The 25,259-nt window shown below is 31.8% G+C and overlaps 1 protein-coding gene across 15 annotated transcripts in view; it reads left to right on the forward strand.

The window, feature by feature from the left end:
- The window catches only part of GluClalpha (glycine receptor alpha 1), a 54,320-nt gene that overhangs the window by 11,398 nt on the left and 17,663 nt on the right, over positions 1–25,259 (forward strand). For 3 of the 15 annotated variants that reach the window (XM_088263613.1, XM_088263607.1, XM_088263606.1), the window contains exons 2-3: positions 9,646–9,722; positions 11,762–11,874. In XM_088263613.1, the coding sequence (XP_088119739.1) occupies positions 9,655–9,722; positions 11,762–11,874 (181 nt within the window). In that variant the 5' untranslated portion in view covers positions 9,646–9,654. Of the gene's footprint in view, positions 1–7,064; positions 7,112–8,509; positions 9,074–9,645; positions 9,723–11,761; positions 11,875–22,470; positions 22,539–25,065; positions 25,134–25,259 lie in introns of those variants that run through there. The other 12 variants (XM_088263609.1, XM_088263614.1, XM_088263599.1 and 9 more) reach the window with 11 other exon arrangements.

Raw genomic sequence — 25,259 nt, forward strand, 5'->3', positions numbered from 1 at the left:
AAGATAACTTTTTTTTAATTAAACTGATATATACAAAATTTTGAGTGTGTCCAAATACTTGTTCACAAATGTGGATTATCTCCAATTATAGGAGTTGTTTTTAATGTTACTTGTGTGTAAAGTGATCACTTAAACCAGCCTATGACGGTCGTCGTCATCAGCCACGTAAATACCCAGACTTCCATATTATTCTTCACCTTTGATGAGATGTCAACAAAAAAATATATATTTAAATATTCAAAAAAACAATAAATATGCATTATACTTTTTTTTCAAATTGGGCGTGGACCGACATGTTACCTCTTTGACGGTTGGCCGGCGAATGAGTTCTGTCTTTGCGAATATCCCCTTAATGATCTGAATGAAATCATCCGAAGAAGTCCTTAACATGATCCTCGTATGACTAAACTGAAATCTGGAATTGGGAAATCATTTCCATTTTCTTTCAAATCAATGCATCTTTAAAACATATGCCATATATTTTTCGGTACGTAAACTTCAATTAGATGCCATTGACCGCATAATTTTTACACAAAATACCTCACTTGAAAATACAAAATACAAAATGCATTCTCGAGTTGTTTGTCAGATGAGAGGGGCTTTAAGAAACAACTCATATTTCAACTCCTCTCGAAAAAACTAATATAGACTTGGCAGAAGATACACACTCTTGTATTGATAAGTCTGCTTTGCAATGAATAGAGCTCATTGTTTAATGGACTGATCACCTCAACCGGGATATTGTAACAGGTGCATTGTTATTTTTATTTAGTCATCAAAAGTTAGAGCATTTAATCTAGTGTTTAGTCACATAAACTTAAAGTATGTACATTATTTTATGACATCTCAACAAAGATGAAGAAAAATATGGAAGTCTGGGCATTTACAGGGTTTACAACCGTCATAGGCTGGTTTAAATTATCACTTTACACACGTCGCTCACTCGTTTCAACAGCGTCATATATCAAAAATCGTCCATTTTCAGTTGTGCATGTTTTCGGAATGCCCAGAAAATATACTATATCCCAGCAGAAGCGGCATATTTTTAACTTAATATTTACCCGCTACAGGGCAGAAAGTGTTGTTTTTGCATTTTGAAGAGAAGCTATTTTTTAATTATTTTTTTAGGTATACTTACTTAATATTTTTCAAATGGAGAAAAAACATTCAGGTTTTACCTAAAAAGATCTGTTGCACGGTAAAAAGTTCAATAAGTGGCTTAATATTTATTTTTAATACATACACTCAAAACGTTGTAATAGTATGTAATTCAAAACAGAATTTGCGGTAACAAATTGTTTATTACAGAAATACCAGCAAGAATGAGAATATTTTTTAGTACATTTATTACAAGTTGCTATGTAAAAATTCAATCTTTTCAAACAGTTTCACAGGATACGCACATGTCAAGGCGATCATTTTAACCAATCAGAACGCTCTGCACATCCTTTTCATGATGACATAAAGGACTTTGTTGACTCGTTCGCAGAATCAAAATGATGAGATCATGGTGAATTATCTTGTTGGGTCTAATTTCTTAATTTGGAGCGTATGTGATCCATATTATCTATCAAACCACCGGTTATAATTCTTTTTTTATTTATTTACTGGAAAACCAACAGAATATTTGCAAAAGTAACAAAAAATAATAAAAACATAAAAAAATAAATTCCAACTACAGGTTTTCTCTTAAGTAATCTAAAAATAAAAATAAACTGTCATGTACATAAAAGGACAACTATATAACAAACTTACACTTAATGTTTTTATCAAAAAATTTCTTTATCAAATAGTTTTGAAATAGGTTAGCGATGAAATAGGTAAGCGATCTGTCCGCCTCCGTAGTGTAATGGTCAGCACGCTCGGCTACCGTTCTGGAGGTCCCGGGTCCCGATATAAATATAAGTGATTTATTCACTCCAATATTTATTCAATATAACCCTGGACTGGTACCTGAGCGGAGGGCTGATCACCTTTCCTTCGTGTGTTAAGGATCAAGATAATACTGGGTTTATATTATGGAATGCCTTATGCACCGAAAAGGGTTTGAATGAATGAATAAAAAATTGAATGGAATCTTTTTCCGTTATCTTCTTCTTTTTCTTGGTATAGGTCTTGTGGCCCGTTTTTAAGAGGGATTTGCCTCCCAGATTAGATTCACCAGCTGTTTATCTCTTTAGTATTCTGCCCGGGAATCGTCTACTTCGGGATTGGCCGTGCAGTGATTGCACATTGGTGGGGGAATCTGGATGGTTCCATTCACCTCACATGCGCATACCATTGTCTTTTTTGTCATTTTAATTGTCTTCTTTCTGTCTTTAAATTTTTATTTTAGTATAAATGTCAGATGTAATAATTTCATTTTAATGACCCGATGATGGAATGGTTATTTCGAAACCGGCAATCACGAATTGGTGCTTATTGAAGTGGTATTACACAAAGTGAACGATGAATGATAAGGAGAGTGTTATATTACCATACCACAAAGTTAACAATGCTTTTAATATCCAAACTATTTTTATGACTTCTCCTTTATTTGTAACCGAGTGTAATAATTTGAATGTGTGTCAGTCTACCCGATTTAAAATAGGCGTTAGAACTTGGGAGATACGAACATCTACGGGCGAACTCACCCCCGGGCAACTTGCCAAAACTACCCCTAATGCCCAAAGAATATTGCACTCACATCTCCCCTCCCTCCGAGCCCATGTTGGAGGTCAACCAACTATAATTTCTATTGGAGTTTAACGAGAAACGTTTTTGTGGCTGCCAACATCGCACTGGGTGATCCCAAACACGATAAAATTAATTTTTAAAAGAGAATTATTTGTTGACATCTCAACATAGGAGGGTCTGGGTATTTAAAGGCCCATGACCTATTATACATAGGATGGTTAAGTGGTAACTTTACGTACGTGTATGAAAAACACCCAGATATGTTGAAAATGAAATAATCTGGTACGTAAAATCCTCTTCCAATACTAAATAAGTCAACAGAGAACCCAAATCCACGATAACAGTACCCATTCTCAACATACATAGATGAAGAAGAATATAGAATTTCATTAATTGATTCGGCAGTCACTATGTGGTATGATCAATTCATTTTTAATTTAAGCTTTACTTAGTAAATACCAATGGTATTTTCTAAGTAAAACTTAATATTAAAAAAATAATATTTAAGTCTGGACAGGGCTTACGACCGTCATACATTATACCGCTGGTTTAAGTGATCACTTACACGCGTGTAACATTCACCAATTCTACCCATGATTGACAACCTCAGTACTCAAATTCTTGAAACTTCTAGATGCATTGATCAAACTCGAAACACAGTATGCGAGAGTTCACTAGAGACATCTATGGTGGACGAGGAAAGCTTTTATAAAGCAGAAACTTTGTATGTGAGGGCCAAATCCCATTTGATTATCTAGATTTGTGAACATGGATTTGGACACACCAAAATGTTTAAAAAAAAATATGTTAAGTACTTTAAGGTGAAGTAAACATGTTTAAAAATACTTTCCAGACACTTGAATTAATCTACTCACTATCCAATCCCGGTATTTAAATATTAAAAAACAGTTGTATATTCTCTTTGAGTGCATTGTTTGTTGTTTTATTTCACAAAACGTCTTGAACACCTACTTATTCCATAAATACATTTATTACTCATTTCTTAAATATTCGTACGAACTATACAACACTTCAAAATCCTATTCTGGTCGCTAATGATAAAGTGTGTGTTTACACCCAATAGCAGGACCGCGATATATCATGGAAATTACAGGTCGGCAACCTTTTCTTGTGAGACTGCTCAGGTATATATGAACACTGTGATTTATAATGTTAAAAAAAAATATTTAAAAAATATAGCACTTTTAAAATATTTTTTTAGTCTAAGAATTACCGGATTGGCACGGAAATAGTCCTGATCTGAACCCTATCGAAAGTTTGTGGCATAAAATGGCAATCTAAATAAATAAACTGAATTTTTTGTCAAAGAAAACCTTACAAACGCCATAAAAAAAGTGTGGTTTGAAATTTTTTCCCAAGATTTTATACAAATTTTGTGAAATCCATGCCAAAACGTATTGAAGAAGTAATAAAAAGAAGGAACAACAAAGTGGGTACTGATTATGTTGGTTTTGACAATTGTTAATGTTGTGAACCTATGGAATTTTATTTTAAATAAATACGTTTTTTTAAACTACATGAGCATTTCTGATTTTTGTGCGAAAGACATAAAACATAAGACTATGATATTTTTTTCACTTAATAGGCACGTTTTTTAGTAGGTATATCAGCTTTTAACAGTGTTGTTTAATAATTTGAACAGAAAATCTATCAAGAAATCCCAACAATTTTTATTTTATTTAAAAAAATATATATATTTTCAGTAATTTGAGTGCTCGCTACTGTATATAATGCCCTGAAGAAGACAAGTTTTTCGTTGTGAGACGCCTCGTGAGCCAATGGTTGCCGACCAGGATGTAAATGAATTATAACTCAAATTTCCGCAACAAAACTTCAAACAATATAATTACAAACCACAACCATTTATAATACTGAAAGTGCAATAAGAAATAAATAACGAAACAAAAACAACAAAAAAATACAAAAAATACTTATAAAATATAAATATTTAACAGATTAAAAAAGCAGTAAATCTGCCAGATCCTGGAAAAGAAAAATGGCGGTAATGTGTTCAGTGTATGATACACGTTTTTTCTTCTTACAAAACAACTACAAATCAAGCCAGGGAATTTGCGTTGTCTGTTTTTAAATTACTTTTACCAGAATAAAGTTTTTTTTAATCATTTTTTAAGAATATTTATATCATACGAGTAAGCCTGCTAATAATTTATATTCTCTTTTTAATAATTTTACAAAATCAGTAATTACATTATAATTTTCCGTTGATTTGATTAGTCCCCTTCCATAGTGTAGTGGTTACCGCGTTTGACTACCATGCTGAAGGTCCCAGGTTCGATTCCCATGAGGATTAAAATATAAAATATAAATAATTTTTACTTTAATATTCATTGAATATAACCCTAGATTCCACCACCATGCCTTCTTATATATTTGACGATGAAGTTAAAATTAGATCAATTTGATACAGTGCCATATGCACCATTGAGCACGAATGAGGGTAAGAAGAAAAATTTTTGACATATCAACACAGATGAAGAAGAATATGGAAGTCTTGCCATTTACAGAGCTTACGACCGTCTTAGGCTTGGTTAAGTGACCACTTAATTAAGTGGTCGTAAACCCTGTAAATGCTCAGACTTCCATATTATTCTTGTCAAAAAATGTCAAAAAAATGATGTTAAAAAATAACTCCTAATTGGAGATAACCCAGATTTGTGAACAACTATTTGGACACACTCAAAATGTTGTAAGAAGAAGAAGGTTTCTGTTTGAAAACTATTTTTTTAACATTTTTTTTTTGTGATTCGTTAAGTTAAATTTGTTCAAATCGGACAGTAACGGTCAATTTAACCGGAGCTATTTTATACTTGACAGACCCCTTTGATCGGCTATAAAAATAAATATAATATAAACACACAAAGCATTAGCTTGTCCCGCGTCAGTTTATTTTTCAAAACTCATATTCGAAGATTTATCCAGTTTAGCAACTCAAGATTGTAGAAAAAAAAACATAAATATTTATGCTGGGCATTACTTTTTTTAAATACAAATGTAAGAAATACGGAAATATCTCTCGACGTTTGGCGGATACGTTTGCGAGTAGCCAGTTTTTCGTTTGGTAATCGAAATTTCAAGAATACGCCTACATATTGACATTAACAGTGAGAATTAACCGTTAGTGCTAAATATTATTTTAATTCTCACTGACGTGATGTTTTTGAATTTATCAAACACGTGTATGTATTGTAAATGTCGGCACATACAATAACATTTTTTCAATGGTGCAAAAGAAATTTACGCCTTGATGTGTGTGCGTATACAATAAACTTAAAAAAACAAAAGTCTACTTTTATATTTATTTAATATTCTACTTTATTTTAATCGTGGTTAATACATGTATTAAGAATATTACCAATTCGTATGCCAAGAAGTCATAAAATGGAAGAGCAATGTGTTTTCTTGTTATAAGTGAAAAGCGCGTTTCAGTACATTTTTGTTTATAATAAGTTTTCATCAAAATTTTAATTCAAATCCATTTTACATTATTTATTTGACATCTCAACATAGATGAAGAAGCAAATGGAAGACTGGGTATTTACAAGGCTTACGACCGTCATAGACTGACTTAAGTGACCACTTTACACACCTGTAACATTTACCAATTCTACCCACGATTGACAACCACACTACCCAAATTCTTGGAAGTTCTATATATATGAACCAATTTCAAAACGTTGTTCTTGAATCATTAAAACTTCACTAGAGGTGGTGAGATGAAAAGAAGTTTTTTTTTGATTGAGCAGAAACTTGTTTATTAGTATGTGAGATCCGAATCCTGGATTATAATCACATACATAAGAAACGCCAGAAAATATCATTTTCATTTTTATTATTTTAGCTTATAACTTCTGGATATATTCATTGGTTGAGAAGCCAGTCTATGACGGTCGTAAACCCTGTAAATGCCCAGACTTCCATATACTTCTTCATCTTTGTTAAGATGTCCAAAAAAAAATATGTAAAAAAATAAGGACACACTCAAAATGTTCCAAATCCATTTTCTTTGTCGCAAATTTTGAATTTCTAATTTCTAATTTAGAGTATAATGTATTTTCTATAAAAGTGGTTAACAATTCATTTCAAAATAACGAAAAACATGATTTTTTTTTAAAATCGCAACACTGTTATGTCACTCGTCTTCGATATTTCACGTCATGGTGCAATAAATAGTAAATTTTTGGTTTCAATAAATTTAGTTCACATATGCTAAGGAATGCATTTGTCATTTTCGGGAAGTAAAATGACATTTTTCTTATATAATAAGAAATCGAAAAAAAACTAATCGTACTATATTTTTACTATTACAAAAATGTTTGTAATGTTAGTATATAACCACTCGCCGATATTTTTGTCTACCGTTTTCGAGACGTGCCCTTCTCTTCGTCGTTTCTCGGTGAGTTACTTTATTAATTTACATTACCTAATTTTTTTGTAAAAATAAAAAAAGTAAAAATGACAAAATGTAAATCACAATGAAGTTTAAATACCAAATATATTAATAATAAATCATACCTGTATCAAACGAAATAATTTGAATTAAAACTTATTTTTTATGGATGTCATAACCTTACATTTTGACAGTAGGCAAAAACTATAAAAAAAGTCTACTCACACGTAATTCTTACAAAAGTAAATACACCAATTACAAGGTTCATGTAATTTTCACAGGTAAATTTAGTGAAAGTTTTGCACAGGTTAGTTTATTGAACGTTTAAGTCAAGTCAAGTTAAGAACGAGTTAACTTCCCTTAAGATTATTGATACGCGGGTTTTGAGCGTCGGTAATTTATTAAAGCGTCGTTCCTGTGCGTGTGTGCCGCGGCGCACTGGTGTACCGTGGTGATTAGTTGGTGTGCCGCAGAAAAAAGTCAAGTTTTGTGAAAATAACACAGTTGCGCCAAATTTTGATTGCCTATGTTCAGTTAAGTAGGCTCACATTTCGCATTAAACATAATATGTTAAATATGTGACCATAATATGTTAAATATGCACCTCTGAAATTTCTTTATTTGGTAGGTGTACCTTGAATAGAAAAAGTTTGCGGAACGCTGTATGGAGGAATTCTCACTTATTCCACTATTTTATTCACTTATTTAATTCCCGGAACTCATTAAAAAAGTATATTCAAAAATCATTAAAATATTCATTACAGTACCATATTTTATCATTTTGACGAATTATATAAATACAGATTGTAATCACGTAAGCGCAAACATTGTTTTGTCTAATCCATGTTGAAAATTTTTGTTAAAATCCGTGAAAAAGGTGTCGGAACGCCGTTCCATCGCGTTACATGAAAAAAACCCTAGGAATACATATATGACGATTTTTAAATGGATATAAGTATACATCGGGTGGAAATCATTTACCTAATCTTATTTTCATGTATATATATTTTTTTAATACAGGGTCATACTTTAACACCATTTGTGAATACGGGTGTCAGGGAGCGCATGCACGCTAAGAAAATCTAAATAAATCTGAAATCCGACAAAAAGTGGAGGATATGTTTTCGAATCAATTTAAAACTGTCATTCTTGACATTTATTGTAACTATTTTCTAGATTTTCTAAGCCTTTTCTAACATTTCTCGGTTGAAATAAGAATATTAATCGCCTTGTCTTTGAAATTTCACGGTCTGTGTTCTCAGCAGCAGAGCTGATGCGCGTTTGACATTTTCACACTGATTTCCGCAACGGTCGAGTTAAATCTATTTAGGATAATATACTCTCCTCGCTCTTCACCGTAGTACAGCTCTCGGTACCTATCCCAAATCCCAAGTCAGTTTGGTCAGTAATCAACTGTTCTGCTCGGGGAATGGTATAACTCCGCGAGATCGCGATATTTCGGGAGCTTAGCGCAACATCACGCGTTATTGGGTGATAACGATCGCTGTTTAAGTCTTAGAAGCAATAATTGTGGTGTTTTACGTTGTCTTGGGATTATAATTGTGATATGTCATGCTGTCTTTGTACTTTATAAACTTTAAGTGTGGTATTTTATCAAATACATAAATAAAAATAACGATTTCTATTCAAGTCTTAAGGATTCTAATTGTTTTATTTCGTGTTATCTCATGACTTTAATTGTGGTATTTGTTATTGCCTCAGGACTTTAATTTTATGGCATTTCGCATGGTCTCAAGCAATCTAAAATATTTGCTGTAAATCGTTTAAGTACTCCAATTGTGGTAGTTTGTGTAGTCTCGAGGACTCTCATTGTGGTGTTTTGTATAGTCTAAGGACTTAAATTGTGATGTTTGTGGTTGTATAATGAGCAGTTAGATTTTATATTGTTTCGAACGTGAGTGTATATTTTTAACTAAAAAGGATAACAGGTGCGCACAGAAATATACGGTAAAATAAACTAATATAACTAACTAAACTATTGAATGTCAAAGAAAAATGTTATAACCATTCACAGACATAACAATATTAGAATAAAATGAATATTTAGGTTTTGTACCGACATTTCTTGGTAGATCTGCATTTTATATAATAAAATAACAACTATTTTTTTCCGCACAAATTACCTAGTCAAATAAAATGAATGTGGAAAAACTATATATTTATGTTATTTTCTGTCGTGCAGATGATGAATATTACATACCGTATACAGTGATCACTTAAACCAGTCAGTGATGGCAGGTAGCGAGGCTTTTGTTTCTTATACCCTTCTCGTTCAAAAATTGATTCTATTAACACACCAATAATTTATCTTTCAACCAAAACCTGTTTTGTTTTCATAAAATATAATAATTTTAAATGAAAGAGATTCAAGAAATGTTTATTTTAATAAATAAACCAAAATAAATCATTCTAATTTTTTTAATCCAATCGATTTTAAACTGGATGAATTTATCAGTATATCATACTTGTATTTATGTATAATAGTAAAAGTAATAATGAGATGATATTTATTGTTCCAGAGGACTGTTATGGCGGTGTCCCCCCGCTGGCTGACGCTGCTGCTAGCGCTTCTCTGCTGCTCTGTGCATCTTGTGAGGTGAGTCCATTTTGCCTTTCTTCTTCTCAAACTAATTTCAGTACCTCGTGCCTTCCGGAGGTCGGGCTCAGCCCTGCCACAGCTTTCTCTTCTAAGTCCTCGTCGCTTCTATCCTAGTTGCATTATTACATTCCTGCGCCAAGATCTTTCCTTCCTCCTGCACTCCTGGTAACCTCAATTTATCCCATATTTGAGGATATAGATAATCACGTTAAAGTCCTATTTTTCAGCATGGGTTCTTGTGTGTCGAATATTATCAATGAATGAAACGATATTTTTCGTCTAATATTGGTCAGCAATCCAATAAAATTTAAATGAATATTTATCATTTAAAAAAAAAAACAAATGTCAACAATATTTTTTTAAATCAACAGAAACAAAGAGATAATGAGCGCAAATTATCGAGTTTTTAAAAATGTCTATTTATTGTCGTTGAAAATTTCGTTAGACACAATGATGCGATAAAAACATATTAAAATATGAAATGTTATATTTTTTGTGTGTAGCATTCGCGCACGGCTCATATTTATACTCGCTTTGAGAAAAGCGAGTATAAACATGAGTCGTCGAGGGGACTAAAGCTGAGTTTGCACATTTCTGAACACATTGACAAAAAAAATTGTGTCAAGACTGTAAGGGTCTTACTTTCAATTACACAATGATACTTTTAAGCCATTTGACTATTTGTAACCAATCATACGTGCCTATCGCGTATTCAGAAGAAGGTAGAATTCAGGTGATAAAGATTGGCTTGATTTCTTTCTTTGTGTGTTTAATCGTTACAGGATCATATATTACGGGATTCATGAATACGAAAACTAAAGAGGTGGACCTTTTCCATTCAAGGTTTTCTAATTTTAGACATTATCTCTCAAACTATGTATCGTCATGTTTATTACTGGTTTTGTGGTTTAAGTTACTCTTCGATTATATTATACAATTTCTGTTATTTATCATTTCGGCTCGACGTATTCAAACTAGACATAAACATTTCTCTTTAAAAAACGGTCGCTAATGACCAATTTTCTGTCGTAACGCAGTACCTAATGACTGCAGTGGAAAAGCAGTCGTATTATAAAACACGCAAAACCGAGAATCACGCCTGCCAAGTAAACTTCTCTCAAAATTTAACTTATCATCATAATAAATCAAGTTAGTCCATGAATATTATTAAATATTTAAAATAAATATTTGTAACCTTAAATAATTAAAAATATAAATATATTTTGACTGTTTAAATATTGCTTCACCGATTTTAATACTATAATGAATATGTCATTTTAACATTTTTTTATAATGGTGGCATCGAGATAAATTGAACCTGGTTTTCGACTTACAGAAATATCGGTAATTTAGTGATTAACAAATTTATCATGAATAAAAAAAGAATAATACAAGCTGATTAGTTTTTTTTGTAAAAAAAAATAAATTTCACACTGGAATAAATCTAACTTCATATTAAGATTTTTTTATATTTATAACCTATTATATTGATAAAGAAAAATATGGAAGTCTGAGCTGGACTAGAGCTTACGACTTATTATTGGCTGGTTAAAGTGATCTTCGTTCACATTAAAAATAAAAATTTACCATTCTACCTATGATTATCAACTGTGGGTAATAAGGAATATAATCAAAATAATGTGACTTACTTCTTTTGTTTACTCCACACTTTGTATCCTGAAGTAGACCCTTACAAGGATGGGCAAATCATAAGAAATAGGATATATTATTAAACGGCTAACGAAAAATATTCTAAGACAATAAAAATCTACTCTTTATAATTATTAAGTAGGAGTCACAGTTTCATTTTATTTTTGTTGGCCTATGTAGCCCGTTATTAAAAATATTGAGAATTATGTATCAAGTTATGTATCAGAATTATGTATCAAGTTATGGTAGAGTGGGTTCAAACCTAGGAATGCTGACTCCACGAAACCACAACCCCACAATCAATAAATTTTTTTTTTTTTAAACTATTAATTTTTAAAGCTAAGAAGATTATTCACATGAATTTATTATGATTCCTATTTTCCCAGATGCAATAATGCAAAGATCAACTTCAGGGAGAAGGAGAAACAAGTCTTGGATCAGATCCTTGGTCCAGGACGATACGACGCCAGGATCCGACCCTCGGGAATCAATGGCACTGGTAGGTCATAAAATCCTTTTTTATTATTTACAACGCCAACTCTATGTTGATGCTCTATGTTGACACTCACCTCTAAATCATCATAACATGTATTTTAAGATCAGTTTAATAAAAGCGGTAATTATTAACACTAAGCGGTAAATTTAATAAATAATTAACTCATAATTATAATTATATTTTCCGGTAATTATAATATATGAATTATTACGTGATTCTGGTAAATTTTAGATATAAGATTAACCCTTTTTATACGACTTTTTTTTATTTTAATAATTCATGTAATATTTATAGCACAAATTATAGACCTAAAATAGATCTAAAATTGCGATAATTATAAATGTTGAATCATCTCGTTCGTCATATACGTCACATTTCGCTCACTACTTTCAAGAAAGTCATAAATCAAAAATCGTCAATTTTCAGTTGTACATGTTTTCGGAATGCCCAGAAAATGTACTAAATCCCAGCAAAAGAGGCATATTTTTAACTTAATATTTACCCGCTACAGGGCAGAAAATGTTATTTTTGCATTTTGAAGAAAATGTATTGTTTAATAATTTTTTTAGATAAACTAAATATTTTTCAAATGGAGAAAAAACCTTCAGGTTTTACCTAAAAAGATCTGTTGCACAGTAAAAAGTTCAAAAAGCGGCTTGATATTTATTTTTAATACATTGTATTATATTTTTAAACTTTAAAAACGTTGTCCTGAAAAATCAAGTTTTTTTAATTATGACGTTCTTGAAAGGAGTGCGCGATATGCTATCGTACTAAGCACAGAGGGGGGTATAATTCAAGGGAGTAATTCGAGCCACGTCAGTTAAAGTATTTATGAAATATGACGCTTACGATATGATTAAAATGTTATTATAGTTTAGGATAATGATTAAGTAAACAGCTTTTAACCTTGGCTTAGGATTTTTTTATTTAATTATTTGGATCTTTTCTACAGAAGTGTTTAAGAATAATTATTTGAATAATAAACGAATTAATAAGTTTAGTCAAAAAACGTATTGCTGCAATGTTACTTGTCTTTGAGGCCAGGTAATCGTTAAGTCGCAACTTTCTTTTTTCACTAAATCCAGGTAATATTTTACGTGAAGGATTTTTACGTGCATTGAAAAAATAAGTTTTTCTTCGAAATAAATACATGGTTTTGAAATGAAAGGAGTTATTGAAAGGTAAGGAGTAAAAAAATGGTAAAAATATTTATTCGCCAAATTCCAATATTTATTCTGAAAAAAATAAGAAAGCAAAAATCAAACCGATCTCTGTTGGAGGGAAAAAACTTATTAGAATCTCTCCTTTATCTACATATTTGTCGTATAGATTTGTCGTTAAACTGTTATATTATAGTGATTTCAGTCAATACCAAACTGTACAGCTCACTTTGCTTCGTTTTTGAGATTTTTTTACGAGATTCGTAGTAATATTACGTTAACTAACAAACTATCACGTCGCTTCGCCGCAGGGGTAGGCAGAGAGAATAAAATGCCACACCACTCTATCTTTGCAAAACATTATTCGCCTCTTCCAAATTCATGCATCTCCTCACACATTGCCGCCGATTATTTCGACCCCTAACCTAACCGTATTTGACATACCCGATTGTGCCAAGTCTTTCTCGAACCTCCTCTACTCCTTATTCCAACTTAAATACATTCGCCTCAAAAAAAATTACCGTTCTTTCCTCACTCATTCGTTCCACGTGTCCAAACCATCTCGACACGCCTTTCTTAATTTTATCGATAATGCTTATCTCAGCGTTGCATTCCTTCCTTATTTCACCTTTCGAACATCTATCGCACATCAGAAAACTACTAAACATTACGTTTTTTTAACGAAAATAGCAGATTTTAATATTTTTATTGACCGATCTGTATAAAGACTCAAAATTATCAGTTCCTCTTCCTCTGTGTTCAGTACTCACAACAGTTTACAATACACAGTTTTTTATTCACATTACAGTTTATTACAGATTACCATTCAGACAATAATTCAGGGAATTTGGATGATAATAATAAATAAAATAGCAAAATGCCAAGATCTTTAAATAAATTTATTACTGTCATCAAGATGTATACAACATCGTACGATGTATATTGAATTTATAACGCCAATAAAACTTATTTTCTTAGTGCGAACGCATTTTACGACTGAAAACTGTCATTGCATTTTAAAACGTATGACTTTGGTTGATGAAAAACCTGAAAAATAAGGATTAAAATACACACGTCTATAGTTACTGCAATATGTCTACAACTAATATCTCTGAACGGCGGGTGCTTTCGTCGTAAACTAGACAATATATCATCTTTATCATACGAATTTACTAAAACAAAACTTAGTTTTTTTAAGAGGAACATCACTGTGGCAAAAGACGTTTTCAACGATTTTTTTAGCGAGGTTAAGAGTTATTAACCGTATTATTTATTTAACCGTAACCTACTAGTTTATTAACCGTATAAAATCTAGTACCGAAGTGTAATGGTAAGCACGCTCGGCTACCGTTCTGCAGGTCCCGGGTTCAATTCCCAGGATGGGTCAAATAATTTTTTTTTTTTTCACTCTAATATTTATTCTATATTACCCCGGACTTGTACCTGAAGCGGAGGGCTGATCACCTTTCCTTCAAGTGTTAACGATTAACATAACACTGCGTTTATATGATGCAATGCCCTATGCACCATTAGGGTGCGGATTGAAGACAAGTTTTATGAGGGTAGTTCAAACACCAAGTTTTATGAGGGTAGGTTTAAATGTAACTAATTGACGCAAATGTAAGAAATTAATGAAATATTAAAAATAATACAAGATATTTTTAAGTCTAGATGAGCGCAGATATACGAGTATTATACTAATAATATTTTCATCAAAACTAGCATCTTTCACATATCCGTGCGCTGATTGGTGATAAAGCTCGAAGCTTCCTATGATTACAGAATACATAAATATGTTAAACATATTTGATTACCTAATGTCTAGAACCCAATATATTACCTGGGTTTACTGAATTAATAGAATCCCTTCTCTGCCCCATACTCTATACTCAACTCGAACTAATCAAAAATGATTGCAAGCTAATAATATTTCGTGTTTCCGGGGATTGTACGTAATTTATAAGATAAGTTAAACTACTGAAACATTTTAGACGAGATTATTTTTTAAGCTAATATGTAGATCCGTAGTATTAGTCCACCTACATAGTGGTCAGTAAGCTCGGCTACCGTACTGGATGTCACGGGTTCGATTACCAAGGGCGTCAAAATAAATATGGGAGATTTTCACTCTCATATTTTTATTTAATATCACCCTGGACTAGTACCTGAAGCGGAGGGCTGATCACCTTTCCATCTTGCAAATTACGATGAAGATAACACCGCATCGCTACGATGCAGTGCCCTATGCTCCATCGGGTGTGGGTAAGGGTTAAAAAAATATGTAAATTTATTGTATTGCTTATATATCTTTACATATATATATATATATATATATATATATATATATATATATATATATATATATATATATATATATATATATATATATATATATATATATATATATATATATATGTTTTAATAAACTAAAGATTTATTTACTCTTAAACTGGATTTCATCCTGATCATTGAACTGTGCAGGAATTATTGAAGAATGATGTAAGGAACGGGAGTGATGAAACGATGATCGGATATTTTAGAGCACTGTGTTTTGTAAAAAAAGTCTTAATATAGACAAGAATTATTCATTTCTCTTGTTGGAGTAGTGTATTGTAGATACCCCCTCTGTGCTAAGTAAGGTATGTCAGGCTAGAGGTTAACATAACAATAAATCACTGGGTTATATATATATATATATTCATTATCAACAATATCGATTACTCTTCCTACACAATACACATAATAATATGTCAATAATCAATTCCAAGCAAATAAATTTACCGATACAGTAGCTATTCTCCTAATACCACCGTTCTGGTATCATACATGGTAAAAATAGAATGAAGGACATTGGTACCGTAAACCAAGCTAGGACACAAAATGCCGAACCCTCTTCTAGTGGAACGAGAGGTCTGCTGATGACAGTCAATAGTCCAGCTTCTCCTGAGGAGTTTTACGCGGTTTCCTCCCAGCAATGAGCAAATGCTAAAAACTTCATGATTGGCCCACACTAGATTATCCCTCCTGTTCCCAACACAGATTTAAATAAAATATCTTTATTTAGTTACAAGAAACAAAAATCCTCGTAATGATCTATAAACCTTGTACATAATAATCAAGGTAAATAATAAACGCAATTTTCATCTAAAAAAATTCATCCATTAAATTTAAACAATGATTAAAGAAAACACTTGTTTTTTACCACTTGAGTTTTATTATAGACTACATGTTTCAGAAGTTAAACTTCATCATTCAGGTCGATATAATAACTTATACAGACCATGTTATTATACAGACCTGAATGATGGAAATTTAACTTCTGAAACATGTAGTCTATAATAAAACTCAAGTGGTAAAAAACAAGTGTTTTCTTTAATCATTGTAACATGTCTTACCACAAAGTTAATGCCGAAATAATAAATAAATTTAAACAAGTACCTTTTACTAAAGTATACATAAATTAAGCGCCCTTGAGGTGGTATTTTACGAAAATGGCGCTGTATAAATTATCCAAATTTATTATTAACTATTATTAAACGCAGTTTATAACCAACTCGACTCAAACATATTATGTAGATAACTTTTACTTTATTATTATTAATATTGCAATATAATTCGAAATACGATTTACAATTCTGATTAAAATGAACAAAATCTTTAGAAAAAATTAGATTATAATATTATTTATTTTTGTTAAATAAATATTTGTATTACATATTATGATTTACATAATTCAACACTATTTTTGGTGATATAAGGAAATATTGCTAGGCCGAGATAAGCATTATCGATAAAATTTAAAAAAAAAGTGTGTTGGGGATGGTTTGTGCGTGTGAATCGAAAGAGTAATATAAGAATTGTAAAACAAATTCACGAGGCGAATGTTGTTGGTAACAGTAGCAGAGGAAAACCAAGGGAAACTTGCCATGATCGAGTATTTCAAATACTTGAAATTGGTCAGGTCAGAAGTCGGAATAATCGACTTGCATGTATGAGAAGATGCATGACTGTTGAAGAGGCGAAGACTGTTTGCAAAGACAGATTGGTGAGCTATTCTATTCTCACTGCCTACCCCTGCGGAAAGTGGCGTGATGGTTAGTTAGTTAGTAAGTTATAGATACTATTTTTCGGATAAGCCTAAGCGGGCTGTGTTTTAAAATAGGAATCAAGTTTAACGAGACTTTAACCAAAGTCCGTGTAACAGGGCCACTACCGACTATTTAATTACGTAAATTGTTTTTCTTTTAAATGAATATTTACGTTCGTCAATGTTCGTAGTATGTAGGAGAATAACCCCAATTCAATTCTACTAAAGGCCTAGTGAAAGGGGGATGTGTTGTGTCACCTTCACACAAAATGTAATGTATGGTACAGTTTCTTAACCCCTAACTTATGCCAAGTCATCCGCGACCAATGCTTTTAGCGCCCTTTTACTCTAGATTAAATAATATACCAAGATACATCGCTCACTCCTTTCAAGAACGTCATAAATCAAAAAACTTGATATTTCAGGAGAGCGTTTTTAATGTTTACAAATATAACACAATGTATTAAAAATAAATATCAAGCCACTTATTGAACTTTTTAGGTAAAACCTGAGTGTTTTTTCTCCATTTGAAAAATATTTAGTATATTTAAAAAAATAATTGAACAATACCTTTTCTTCGAAATGCAAAAACAACCATTTCTGCCCTGTAGCGGGTAAATATTAAGTTAAAAATATGTCTCTTTTACTGGAATATAGTACATTTTCTAGGCATTCCGAAAACATGCACAACAGAAAATGGACGATTTTTGATTTATGACGTTCTTGAAAGGAGTAAGCGACATATGTGAACTAAGAACACCTAGTTACATTTTAATCACTTATCTATAGATGTTAAGGCCCAGTATTCGTCAAGTCGAAACTCAATTTTCTCTAAATCCAAGTAACATTTGACGTAATTGATTTGTTTGTTTGTTTTTCGTTTTGTTGCCAAATTCAACAAATTAAAGATCGTAAAAATCAGTCCAGCCGCAGACGGAACTCATTCGCCGGCCAACCGTCGAAGAGGTGACACGTCTTTCCTCGCCCGATTTTTTAAAGAATGCATATTGGATGTTTTTTAGTTTTTAAAATATATTATAAGTATATGGAAAAATATATTTTTTTATCTTTTTTATCGCCTTTAAATTTTTTCAAAATCACATTTATTTCAAAGAAAAACTTATTTTTTCAATACACAAACGGTGTCTTAAGAAGAAAAAAAATAATTGTATGAAATGTTACCTGAATTCAAAAAATTAAGGTGCGATTAATCGTATGTTGGACCTCAACTGCTAGTTACATACTTATTTATCAATTAGATTTATAGTGCAGAATATACGTACTTTTACGGGTTTATGGTAAGAAGCGATATCTTCCAACCAACCGAAAACAGACTAATGATACTGGTCAAAAAAATTACCATATCCAGCCGTTTGAAATAAGTAAAAAAGAAAAGGTGTTTATACATATATATATTTGTGAAAACGAAAAAAAAACAATAAGTATGAATGAACAAATGATTGCATTATTATATTTTAATGAAACTGTAAATTTATGAAAACAAAGAAGGCAATCGAAGTAGGATCGGGTAAGGAGTTGAGGAGTAGAGATAGAAGAACCAAGGAAATATGATATAATGGACACCTAAGGTCTAAGGGTAGATAATAACGTTTCAGGCGTTTATTGAAAGTCATCAGAGATTGTGCATTTTATTCATCTTTGAACTATCTTTCACAAAAAGTAAATAAAACTGCATTCATACGTATTTCTCCGCATTTAATCAATAACCATTGAGGGTTTGAAATGAACCTACCTACTCTAATATTCATTTGGCGTGCATCGGTGGAGATGCGTGTGTTTAAAAGGGGTTTAAATCCCAATCATTTTACCCGTATTTCTTTTTACATTATTAACAACATATTGTTTTTCTACTGCCAATGTAGGACTTTAAACTCATGCACGCCACTGTTCATAATGTAATAATATCATAAATCATTGATATCAGATTTTTACGGGTCGCAATAATACAGGTGCGAACGCGGACAATTCCCGTGTGTCGAATTTAATTAAACATTTTTCGACGATTAAAATTATCTTTACTCTCTAACATCGTACATGTTCCAATATACCAAACTCTCCCCTATAAAAGCTGTTAAGCACACATATAAAGGTGATCACCCTATCGACCGATATTTGTAATTCAGGAGCGTTTCCAGGAATGGATTACATTTATTGTTTTAGTCATTTAAAAATAATAGATCACCTTTTTTACTCGTATAATACGATTACCTCACACATACCTACACAAAAACAATTTAACTCAATGTATTATTGATATTTTATCTCATGTTTTAATACTTGTCTATCTGTTTTTAAAATATGTATTTATATGTACATTTAAAGCAATACATTTCACGATTTAAACACTAAAAACATTAAACTAATGAAGCTTATTTTTCGTGGAACCAATTACACTTGGGTCTGTTTTTATCCAGATCTTTTTTATCGATTTTCAAATGTAATGGAACCTATCCCTTATTTTTGTAGGTAGTTTAAGTCTTTTTGTATGCGATTTCACATTTTAAAAAATCTAAATTTTAGACTAATGCAGGTTACAACCGTTAAAAGTTAAGCTCAAATCTTACATCGTATTCAAGAGATGCTTTATTGAAAAAAAAAACAGAAAAAGAACTTGTAATTTGGATTGAAGATTTATCTCAAAAACGATTTCCCATATGTGGTTATTTAATTAAGGGAAAAACTCTGCTGTTTTAATTTTTATGATTTTTATAAACTTTTTATGCGATTTTTGGTACATTCTATCATATTGATTTGAAGATATGCGGTTTTTAAAAATAATGGAACCTTTCCCTTAGTTTTGTATGTAGTTCATGTCTTTTTTATGCGAATTTTTTATTCGACTCCCCGTGGAACGTATCTATCGCATTAAAAGAGACCCAAGTGTATTCCATACTCATTTTGATCAAAATAACACAATATTATTACAGTATTACTAGTCTACATGAAAACTACTTGTAAATCATCAAAGACGCTGTATATGCCCTTGACGCTTGCAAGACCTATGATATTTAGAAAAGTGCTGGCAGTGTAGAATATTTATAAGCAAATCGGATCGTTTCTACAGGGTGGCACAAAATCAAGCACCGTATTGGAAGATGTTACAATTTTAGCAAATGGCGTCGCACGTCATTCATATTTGATATTTGTGAACTAGACAGCTGCAGTTTACAAACAAATTGATAAAACGGGCACAAATGTGTATCAATACTGGCGGCAGCCACTTGATGAATATCATGTTTTCCACTTAACAAAAAAAAATGTAATGGTCCAAATAAAGACTTCCATTATTCTTTTTTTTTATTTAGAAAAAAATTAATTCCAAAAACAAAATTGGATGATTAATTTTAGGCCATGCTTAATTTGTTTGTATACTGCAGCTGTCTAGTTCACAAATTTCAAATATAATTGATGTACGATGCCATTTGCCAAAGTTATAACATCTTCCTAAAGGGTGATCAATTCATGATTGTGCCATCCTGTATAACTCCGGTTCGGTTCAAATTCTTATAAATCAACTCCGTTAGAAACTGGACCGTTCCGTATTGGGATCCTGAAGACCGCCCGAGATCATTCAATTCGCTGCAGTTCGTGTATTTTTTAATGCACCTTTTTACAGTGACTGATCCCTCAAAATGCAATTTGTTTTGATATAGAGAAAGTACTGTAGTTGTATGCAAAATAAATTGAAGGAATTTCGGTCAATTTTCCATATTCATTTTGATCAACATATGGGAATATATATTAAGTATATGTTACGTTGTATTGTAAATCATTATTAATATTTGTGTTTGACAATAATCGACGTGATATTTTTGTTACTGGTTTATATAGATCCATTGAACAAATTGTGATGTAATGGAGGAACAGATATGAAAATTCCTCTCCCCTTATCATGCACTGAATATTATGGACTACTCTTTATGAACTTGCATGAATATTGGACATATTCACAATGGAAAATTACAATTCATAATGTCGTATATATATTGTAACTGCAGACAGTTGGTAGAATTCCATATTGAATTGTTGGGTGATATATCCAAAATTAAACACGGTTATTGGATTGGATTCTACTTTTATTTACATATATGATATGTGACGCGTTTCGTCTTATTAAGATATTATCAAACATTACAAAAAATGTACTTAAATAGAATACTATGAAATTTCTAATTGTTATATTGTATCTTAAACCATTCTTGCTTAATTCTACCTGATTCGTCTACTCCGAAGATTTGAAATTATCATGGTAATTTTCTCTTCAGTCTGAAGCCGCTCTAAACAGCGACCTAGAACTAAAAGGGGAGCCACACTCTCAAGTTTTTTTTTATACCAGGGTATGTCTTCAGCCTATGCTGCCAATACCTTTGACATTGCCTTGAAATATAATACGTATTATTTTGTATTTCTCTCTTCGCACAACATGACCAAAGTACTCTAGCTGACTTCTTTTTATGATGCCTATAAGTCATCTCTCTTTTCCCGTGCGTTTTGAAAGATTTTCGTTACGAGCTCAAAAATTATTGGCACAATTTGTTTAAAATTTTCTGAATCTATTTTATTGAATCGCATATCTTATTTGATTTAGAGTCGACCAAGAAAAGAAAGTGTTATTCCGAGTTTTCGGCAAAGATTCATAAATACAATAATTTCGTTTATACGCCCTTAAGAGATTACAAGCACGTTTGCAGTGTTTAAGTTACACACGTTAGTACGAGTACCGGTATGTTTATCTTCTTATGCCCATCTTCATAAATGTAGGAGTATATATTTTTTTAAATTGTCAATTATTTGTTAAATATTTCAATAGCGCGAATCACCCTTTATTGTTCTGCCCCTCGTGCATTAAGGTTCACAGATGATCTTATTTCAAAATCTGATATATTTCATGAGGTATATGGGTAGATTTTTCAACAATCAAAAAAGTTTTTTAAAAAAGCGAGAATGCAAAAGATACACTACGTGATTTTGAAATTTCAACTTACTTTTGTTCAAGTTCATTTTATTTTTTGGATCAGTTGTGCGTGTATTGAATTCCATCGTTCAAGTTTCTACCATCTTCAGAACTAAGTAAATATTTTTTTGGTGAACAATCTTTTTCTAGCTAAACACTTGAAAAAATATTCCGAAAGCGCGACAACTTGAATGTCCAGAATAGAGAACTTTTCCGGCATATATCGAATACTCGGAATCGAGAACATTCCCGACATCGCAATAGCTCGATGTCTAGAATCGAAAAGTCGAATGTCCGGTATCGACTCCACTTTGGATATGTCCATGTGTATGTCCGTGTTTTGTGTGCCATACTGTTGTCTCGCTCATCTCCAGATGGTCCCGCCGTGGTCCGAATTAACCTGTTTGTGAGAAGCATCGTCACCATAAGCGACATCAAAATGGTAAGTTCCAGGACACAAACTAGTGCCAACTTCAAATCACAACACGTCACGACTGTTCTTTGTTTTCGGTTCTCACGAGTTGCTATTCTACAAAACGTGGGGAACCTTATCGTACGAGAAAAGAGTTATGGCAATCCTTCAACCCCGTTATACATACTCTTGCACGCATGCCACTATTTTGATATGAAAATAATGAGAGATTTTAATCTCCAACTTGGATTAAACATGACTTTTATACGTGGTATACTTTTAAATCATTTGATAAATCAATTGTTTTTTATTAAACCTCTTTATTCAGATTTATTCAAGTGTCAGCACCACCGTGCTATTGACAAGCAAATAACAACTAATTTACAACTTTGAAAGTCTTAACTTGAATATTCCGGCAAATTAATATATTTCGAAATGTTGTAACTACTATACAATATTAGATGTTATTTTGCTTGAAAGTTGCTCGGCGATGTTAAACTAGTTAAATAAAACTCAATGTTAAAGTTGAAAATTGATTTTATCCATAATTATTTCTGTAATAATCAAGGAATCTCGTTGTTCTACTCATTGTGTTGTTTGAAAAATAAAAATTAGCTTGTTCTTAATCTTATTTTTATTTGTCTGTTCTTAATCTGTAAAACGTATGGTTTTTGTATTAATTGTGGTAGTCTTGCTTAATTCTAGTTGTATGGTGAAATTCGTCATTATTTTCAAAACTAAATACAATAGTTTTAAATATCACCATCTGTTTTACGACAAGTGCAAATAAATCGACTGTCAAGTACGATAAGGTTTTCTTATAAACCTTTTGGGAGCTCTTTGAGTTTAAACAGTTTAAACACAATTTTAAGTATCCTCACAATTCAACAATCAAACAGAGTTTTTTAAGAAAAGTTTTTAGTTCTGTTTTGTGAGTGTTTGTTTTTTAATTATATTTTGTTTTTTGGATTCGTATGCTGTAATAGTTTATTTTTTATACATTAAAATGTAGGCGTCTATCGCTGAGATATCTAAATCTTAGATACCGCTATATCATCCCTTCTTAGAGTCATTCAAATAATCATCATATAAAAAAAAACTTTTAAATTAACAATTATAATCCATGGCTTTGGCAAACGTTGAGTTCTCAAAATTAATTGTAAACCAAAAAGGCAAATCAATCTCCATGAAAAAAATTGAACGTTGGTATCTTCGTTTAATTTCAAAACGACACAAAAACACGAACAGTCACAACCCTCGTAAGGATAAGTTCGTATGCATAATTTCGGATATAAAGTAATTTGGCAGCGATGATTGATCCTTCTACATGTAGAAGATGCCGACGAATAATTTATACATACGACCTACTTAGGAATCGGATATTTTAGTTCGACCACGTACCAAACAAACACGCTACCTTTTTCCACTTAAATGACGGATACCAACTGTGCAATTTGTATTATTCGAATGAACCAACACACCGATATATTGGTGATCGAATTAATTAAAAACTTAAAACTAACTACAACTGCATGCCTTCATCAAACTTTACCTACCATGATTATATTTTTATTTGGAAATGTTTTTTCTTGTTTTCAATCATGAAATGTTTCCTTTTTCGCTGAATAGTGTCCAGAAGGTCGATGATGGACATTCTCGACCGACTGGTACTAAGATCCGACAGTGTGTCGCCTTCCCTACATTATGCCATGGCACTACTATCATTATAAATTAGTTGATATGGTTTGGTACAATGACTGCCCGATAGAATTGATGCTATTTTTTATTAGACCATTTTTTATAGTTTAAAATGTTACAGTATGCAATTCAAATTGTTAACTTCCTTATTTTTGTGTAAATGAAAACATTATCTCGAGGTTTTGCAACATAAGTACTTTCCCATGAGATCGGAGGAGTGATAAGTTTGTTTTTGCCTAGAAATGGTTCTTTTCAGACTCTGGCACCTGATGACTTCCGGTAAGTGCTCCTTTATTATATTTGAATGTTCTCTCATTTGTTGCTTCGGGGATGAGGTTACCTTCTAGTTTCGGTAAGTATGACCGATAGTATTACAATTACTATCGGCGTCACAAAAGATACATGTAACGGTTCACGTTTTTGTTTACAAAATTTAAATATTCATTTAACATCCAACACATATTATCATATATATACGAACTAGGTATTTCTTGTGTTTTCTGAAACTATGATGAAAATTGCTTACAAAATGTATATTTCATTATTTCAAATATTTATTTATATCGCTTTATGTATAGATTGCTTCCAATTTGTTTTGTGTATTATTTATGAAATTGAAAATGTTCGCATTGCTTTATGCATATGAAATAAAATAAAAATAAGGGTAATATGACTTCCATAAAGACTTTACATTTATTCACGAAAACCATAAACAGTCCATTAAAACAATCCCTTTTGAATAACTTACAAATGAGATAAAATATCATACGGTATACCTAAAGGGCAGAGTTGAGTTCCTTGCGGGACACCTATTGGGGCATGATATAAATACTTTGTTTGTTTTCCGATACTTCAATAGATGGTCCCGCCATTGTCCGGGTCAACATATTTGTGAGAAGTATCTCAAAGATCGATGACGTCACCATGGTAAGTTTCTACGGCACAACATGCGCTCAAAACCCTCGAAATACCAAAAGAAGTTTTTTTGTTACTATGACTGAATATGCTGCCAAAAATATTTAATGCTCTTTTTATAAATATATTTTGCCATTC

The sequence above is a fragment of the Brachycentrus maculatus genome, unplaced genomic scaffold, assembly GCF_059751285.1.
Source record: "Brachycentrus maculatus isolate JH-2025_06_01 unplaced genomic scaffold, ASM5975128v1 h1tg000201l, whole genome shotgun sequence".
Lineage (NCBI taxonomy): Eukaryota > Metazoa > Arthropoda > Insecta > Trichoptera > Brachycentridae > Brachycentrus > Brachycentrus maculatus.